The sequence below is a fragment of the Brassica napus genome, chromosome C3, assembly GCF_020379485.1.
Source record: "Brassica napus cultivar Da-Ae chromosome C3, Da-Ae, whole genome shotgun sequence".
Lineage (NCBI taxonomy): Eukaryota > Viridiplantae > Streptophyta > Magnoliopsida > Brassicales > Brassicaceae > Brassica > Brassica napus.
The window spans coordinates 38,917,187-38,924,423 of record NC_063446.1 but is presented as its reverse complement, the minus strand read 5'-3'; the positions used below and the strand labels follow the sequence as shown (position 1 = coordinate 38,924,423).

Genomic DNA, 7,237 nt, shown 5'->3' with positions numbered 1-7,237 from the left:
GTATATGTGTGTTCGGTACATCTACAAACGTTTTAGTGGTGGGCCGTGTGGCAAAAAATCTCAAAAAACCAAAATGGCAAAATCTCAAAAAACCAAAATGTAAACATTGGTAAAACTCTTTGATAAAAAAAAAAAACATTGGTGGTTTTGGATTACAGACCAAAAAGAGAACTCTTTTTCTCTCTCCTCCGTTCTCTCTAAAAAATCTTTCACGGAGAAAGACGATAAAAGTTCTCAATCCTTTTTGGTTTTCTAATCTTTTGATTAGATAATGGTCTCTAGGAAGCGGTGGTTCACATAACCTCGTTTCGCCGGCTTTCGTCTCCGGGAAGTGGTGACCTTTTCATCGCTTACGCTGGCTCTCCATCGGGGTTCTCCCGATTCCGTTTCGATCAACGCTTCTCCTGATCTCGTACTCAATTGATTCTCCTTCTTAGCCTTTGATTTTGGATTCCTTTCCTTGGTTAAGGTGATTTTTCATCTTCGGGCTCTACCTCCATCAATAAAGATGATCGATGTTCATGCAGGAATCTCAAAGGTTGGTTTGATTGAAGTCGATTGAAGTTTCTTTGAAGCATTTGATTTGTCAGATTCGACCCTCGACTGGTCGGAGTTGAGAGCCGTTCGGTTGAACGGATTCTCCTTCGTTTATGTTTCGCCGACGGCGGAGCTCCGTCGTGCCGTTTCTCTGGCACCGGAGGAAGAGATTTGTCTCGCGTCTTGACACGTGGCCATTGATTGCTGGGCAATCGACCACGTGGTGGAAGCTTGAAGCTTTCTTCCCCAACGGTTTTTTTTTTGGGCTTACAGCCCATAAGTTTTTATGTATATCAGCCTGCTGTTTAGGCTTTATGTTTATGTTTTTACTTTCTTGTATTGGGCTTTGCCCTCTATTGGGCCTTGTCTCTTTAATAAATTTCGAGTGACAAAAAAAAAAAAAAAAAACAAAAACATTGGTGAAAGTCTGGATTGTCATTGCTGCTTGACAAGGATGTTTGGTAAAAAAAAACATTTATGTTTGTTACATTTGTGTGTCGTCAATTGAATGCGTTCATTGATTGATTAAAAAATTTACATGGTTGTTACACAGTTATAGACTTATAGTAGTATAAGAACTCAATAAACAGCGATGAAACTGCATGTGACGAGGATGCTGAGCTGAACCAAATAGCATATTTTATTATGATTTATTCTTGGGTTGACCGAGTGAATCTCTAAGTCCACTAGCCAATAGAATTTTGTTATTTCGTATTCGATATCTTTAAAAAAAATATTGTTAAATTATATTATATTTTTTAAAATAAAAAGGTAAAAAAATAAATAAAAAATAGTAGTAGGTACAAAAAATAATTAAAAAAAATATTTTTAACATCGTCAGCAAAACACTAAACCATAAATCCTAAACTCTTGGATAAACCCTAAACTCCTGGATAAACTTTAAACCTTTGGATAAATCCTAAATTTTAAATCTAAAACACTAAATACTAAAACACTCAATGGTTTAGGGTTTAGTGTTTTAGTGTTTAGTGTTTAGTGTTTTTGATTTAGAGTTTAGGATTTATCAAATGATTTAAGGTTTATCCAAGAATTTAGGATTTACCAAAGGTTTAGGATTTAGTTTAGTGTTTTGCTGACGACGTTAAAAATATTTTTTTTAAGAAATTTTTTTTTGTAACTACTATTATTTTTTTTCTTTTAAAAACATAATATAACTTGACAATATTTTGTTTCATTTTCTAAAAGATATCAAATATGAAATAATGAAATCTTATTGGATAGTGAACCTATAGGGAGTGAATCAAAGAATAACTCTTTTATTATTCATTAGTCTCCATGTTGAAGTTAAATGCTTTTTTTTTTAAGTAGTTTTTAAAATATTACGATTATTATTTGTTTGACAAGTCGTGGAGATTGGTATTCCTTAGGTTTAGGAAGCAAAGATCCACTTTCCCCATTTACCTTCTGTTTAGGACTAATTTAATCATGGTGATTATTGATTCTCTTACGTGTTTTTGTATATTATAATGACGTAAAGAAAACAAAAGAAGGAAAGATATATTTTTAGTTAAAAAAGAGGAAAGATATATTTTTGGGTTCAAAAAGAGGAAAGAAATATTTTTAAAAACATTATGAACAAGGAAGGTGGAATAGGTGGGGGAATGTGGCCCAAAATTATAAATTCGTTTAAAAAAAAAAAAGAAAAATAATAATCGAAGAATTTAGCGCTTCTTTCTTTTAAATACTTCCACAAGTGGTTTTTCATCTTCATCTCTTCTTCAGGTCTCACTCCTTCTCATCTCCCCCCTTCCTTCTGATTTCTCCCCGCTTTAACCATGGCTCCAAAGCGTAAGGTTCCTTCTACTGAGGTTGAGATCTCCGGTCCCACCTCAACTAGGCCGAAGAGAAGTCCCAAGGCGCCGGTGGAAGTTGCCGCTGAGCCGATACGTTACCGACCTACGTTCAAGGTAGAGTTGGTGGTGGACTCCAAGAAGGATCCGTCCTGGGTTCTAGATGAGCCGATTGCTGATTCGGAGGCTAGGACTACGTGGCCCGAGAGGTATCAAGTCATCCAGGTATGCTCAGATCTATACATTTACTCTTTCTTTAAACTTCTGAAACTGATGAAATTTTATATTTTCTGTAGAAGAAGGAAGTTGTACCTTTACCGAAGAAGAAAAAGAAAAAGTAAATTCTCGAATCCTTTTGCTTCTAGTGGCTGGTTAGCTTTAGAGATCTATGTGTAACTTAACTCCATTCAATTTTTGTTAGGTATGTTGAGGAAGAGGAGATTTTCCTTGCGCGACGACATTTTCGACGGGCCATCCTTGATGAATCCATCACATACAACCTCTTCGATGATGCTCATGTGCAGGTTAATCTCTAAACAACCTCAACGATGACGAGCTGTACATTTACATCCATCATTACATTCTTCAGTCTCAGAACTTGTTATCAATTAAACTGTGCCCTAACTAATTAAGGATGAGATCTTATTTAAACAATAACTTAATTAATTGATTGTTATATAAACTAATCATGCATTGACTGAACCTCTTTCAGTCTTCTGTTATAAAGGATTATCATTTTGTGCAATGCTTTGATTTAGAGTTCGATATTTTATATTAAACATAATTATTTTTTTGTTGTTCAGTCTGACGAGGACGAAAAGCCTTTCATTTGCAAGATCGTCGAAATCTTTGAAGGATCTGATGGCAAAATGTACTTTACTGCTCAATGGTTTTACCGTGCGTGTGATACCGTAAGCATTAGAACCTATTACTTTCGAGCATTTAATATTCTAAATGCTGAATCATCTGATTTTGTCATTTTCTTAACTTTTAGGCGATCCAAAAGCACGAAGAAATGATCGATCACAAACGTGTTTTTATCTCGGACATAAAAGATGTAAACTCAATGGGCGTTCTTCTCAACAAATTGAAGATTCTGATGATCCCATTAACGGTACGTTCTTATTTCAAGTATAGCCTCTTGTCATGCACCGTGCAGTTTTCTCCATTGATTTCATTAACATTTGCTTTCTTTTCTGATGCTAGGAAAATTATGAAGTGACTGAAAGCTGCGATTACTACTGCAACATGAAATATCGCCTGCCTTTTTCAACACTTGAAGCTTTGCAATCAAGTCAGTGTATTACGCCTAATCAACGAACGGATGCTACAATGTTAGACTTGTATTGTGGGTGTGGAGCCATGTCAACTGGCCTATGCATGGGAGCTCAGCTGTCAGGGCTTAATCTTGTCACGGTGGGGCATTTTTTTTCATGCTATTTTAATGAGTTAATAACTTATCATTGTTGTAGTTAGCATCTCCTTGATGTTTTAACCTTTTTTTTTTTTTTTTTTTATGATTTCTCAAGAAATGGGCTGTTGACACAAGCAAGTATGCTGTTCAAAGCATAAAGTATAACCACCCGGAAACAGAAGTACGTTCTTTTTTATTATTTCTCCTTTATTGTCTTTTTTTTTTGCCTTTGTCTTCTGTGTTTATGTTCAGTTGGTCAATTCGCTGTTTAGGTGAGAAACGAGTCCGCAGAAGATTTTCTGTATCTGCTCAAGAAGTGGGAGAAATTATGCATTCATTTCTCTTTGATCGAATCTGCGGATTCAGAAAAATACGAAAACCTTTATGGGATGTCCGCTGTGGAAGAGGTTGAAGATGGCAGCGATGAGAGTGATGTCAAAGACGGTGGAGAGGTTTTTGAAGTTGAAAAGATTGTTGGTATTAAGAAAGAGGAAGGAGGTGGACTCCATCTGAAGGTATTGTTAAATGTTTCACATCTTACCATCTGATTAAAACCTCACAATCAAAAATTTCTTTGGTGTTTTTGGTATAATAGGTCCGGTGGGAGAACTATGGGCCTTCCCATGACACATGGGAACCTATTGAAAATCTTAGGTGAGTAAAACATAGTAAACTTGTAGCAGTTGTTTGCAATCAAATGATATTCTTCAATGGGTTGTTAACGTCTCTGAATTTGTTTGTGAACAGCAATTGCCGTAAGAAAATTAAAGAGTTCGTTGTGCATGGATTTAAAACAAGCATCCTTCCATTACCGGTAAGTAACTAGTTTTAACTTTATCTGAATCTTATTTGTATTTTTCTGCTTAATACTTATTTGTGTGACACTTATGCCTAATTAATTTCAGGGAGGTGTTGATGTTGTTTGTGGAGGTCCTCCATGCCAAGGAATTAGCGGTTACAACAGATTCAGGAACACAAAAGAGCCGCTAAAAGATAAAAAGAACGAGCAGCTTCTTGAATACATGAAAATTGTGGAGTTTCTGAAGCCCAAGTATGTTCTGATGGAGAATGTGGTAGATATGCTTAGGTTTGTTGATGGCTTTCTTGCGCGCTATGCTGTGGGACGGCTTGTCCAAATGAATTATCAGACAAGAATGGGTATGATGGCGGCAGGGTCGTATGGCCTTGCTCAGTTCCGCAGGCGGTTCTTCTTATGGGGTGCAATGTCTAGCGAGGTAATGCTTTACTTCTTTGCTTGGTATCAATGAATAGATGAACCAATTAATTTGTTGTTTCTTTTTGTTTGTTTCAGAGGCTTCCTCAGTTCCCACTTCCAACTCATGATGTTGTCAATAGAGGAAATGTTCCTGTAAACTTTGATGTAAGCGTTATATATTTAATACTGTTCAATGTAGCTAGCAAATTCTTAATAATTATCGTTTATTCAATGAGCTCGGCTTATGATTGATGCAGAGAAACGTAGTGGCTTATGAACAAAAAGACACTGTGAAGTTGGCAAAGAAAATCTTACTCTCAGATGTCATTACCGACCTTCCAGTTGTAAGTCTTGATGTGTGGTTATCTTAACTAAACAGTAGCTAAACACTCTTGGGGGTGTTCCTGATTTATTAATGTTTATGATTTTAGGTTGCAAACAGTGAAAGGAGGGCGGAGATGGCATATGACAAAGATCCTCAGACGCCATTTCAACGATTTATTAGATTGACGCAACAAGGTAAGATTCATATTCATTTCAACAAACATAGATATGACGACTATTATTAAAACTTGAGATTGTCTCCCTTTTTTCAACGGGAATGTTAGCTTCACCTCAAGATTCCAAGTCAAACTCAACAAACGATGTGTTGTACGATCACCATCCTTTGAATCTTAACAAAGATGATTATCAACGTGTCTGTAGGATCCCCAAGAAGAAGGTACATCATCTTCACACCTATTGATCACTTTTTTTTTCTTTTCATTTCTTTGCCCTTTGTTTTTGTTTCTTGGGCTGCACTCAATTTTATCCCAACACAACTTTTTTTTGTATTAGGGAGCGAATTTCAGGGACTTACCTGGTGTAACTGTTAATGGTTATAACAGAGTTGAATTGGATCCTAAAATCCCCAGGATCTATCTTGAATCCAGTAACCCGTTGGTAATACTTGATCATCTCGTTTCTTTCTGTCTTCTTTATCAATCTCTCTCTCTCTCTCTCTCTCTTCATTGCCTGTTAAGAGACATTGTCTTGTGCCTATTCAAACAGATTCCAGAATACGCCATAAAATTTGTCAACGGAAGATCAACGAAGTGAGTCCTGGATTTCCCCAGTCATTCTTCTTCTCTGAAGTTTCTGAATTTTTTTTTTTATTTTGTTAAATTCACCTGAACCATTTTGCTTTTGCAGACCCTTTGGACGGCTTTGGTGGGATGAAACTGTCCCAACTGTTATCGGAAGAGCCGAGCCACACAATCATGTTAGTCTTTCTTTCAATCTTGAGACCCTCTCAGGAGAATAAATAAACTCATTAATTCATCTGAAATGGTGTATAGCTGTAAGAACAGCTTCAAGACTACATGATGTATTCGAATTGCATAGATTTTTGCTGGGCTGTGCAATCTAATATATGGAAACAATTTTAAAATGGTATTCACTGTGAATGCTGCTTGATATTATTACAGGTCATCATCCACCCAAGCCAAGACCGTGTCTTGACTGTGCGAGAGAACGCGAGGCTCCAGGGCTTCCCTGATTATTATAGACTATTTGGCCCTACCAAGGAAAAGTAAGTCACTGTCCTGATTACTATAAGACTCTTTGTTACTAGAATTCTCCCATATTTTTTGAAAGAAGTAGATCTTATGTATCTGTAACGTTTGTTAGGTACAAACAAGTTGGGAATGCGGTTGCAGTACCAGTTGCTAGTGCACTTGGATTCGCATTAGGACAAGCTTTCCAAGGCCACACAAGTGGTAGTGATCCACTTTTCACTCTGCCCGAAGGTTTTCCAAAACCAACCTTCTGAAACGTAGGAACATTAGTAAGAAGAGATTCAGCTTCTTTTTCCTGTCATCAACCAGATTATGTTGAGTTATTGTTCATCGTCCATTTATCTAGGCTACTATCTCTATCCATCAAAAATTCATTTGGATAGAGACTTGCAGTTGTGACTTAGTTAAAACAATTTTTAAAACGTTTGTCGTTTGATTTTACTCTTTCATTAAACATTTTTATGAAACATATTTTGGTTTCCTTTTCAAAAAAAAAAAAAAAACATATTTTGGTTTAATTCAGATTCTTGTAAATTCTATGTTCTTTTTGCCAAATTCTTATGATGGAGATAGGGGTGGGCAAAAAGCTCGACCCGAAGCGAGTCAAACCGAACCAAAACCGATCCAAACTTAGTTAACCCGAACCGAGAAACTAATGTGTTTTTATTACTGCTTAAATTAAACATAACAATAATATACGTTA

At 36.3% G+C, this 7,237-nt stretch overlaps 1 protein-coding gene across 1 annotated transcript; it reads left to right on the top strand.

Moving 5' to 3' along the window:
- The first annotated feature begins 1,715 nt into the window (after nt 1–1,715).
- LOC106433503 (DNA (cytosine-5)-methyltransferase CMT3-like) lies at nt 1,716–7,052 on the top strand. Its single transcript, XM_048750652.1, has 20 exons — nt 1,716–2,573; nt 2,645–2,685; nt 2,770–2,872; nt 3,152–3,259; nt 3,343–3,462; nt 3,555–3,764; nt 3,878–3,943; nt 4,035–4,277; nt 4,358–4,416; nt 4,510–4,576; nt 4,668–4,997; nt 5,075–5,143; nt 5,236–5,322; nt 5,410–5,497; nt 5,587–5,699; nt 5,816–5,920; nt 6,029–6,072; nt 6,170–6,239; nt 6,445–6,548; nt 6,647–7,052. Exons 1-20 carry the CDS (start codon nt 2,334–2,336, stop codon nt 6,786–6,788), a joined length of 2,409 nt encoding a protein of 802 aa, XP_048606609.1. The 5' UTR covers nt 1,716–2,333; the 3' UTR covers nt 6,789–7,052.
- The last annotated feature ends 185 nt before the right edge of the window (nt 7,053–7,237 follow it).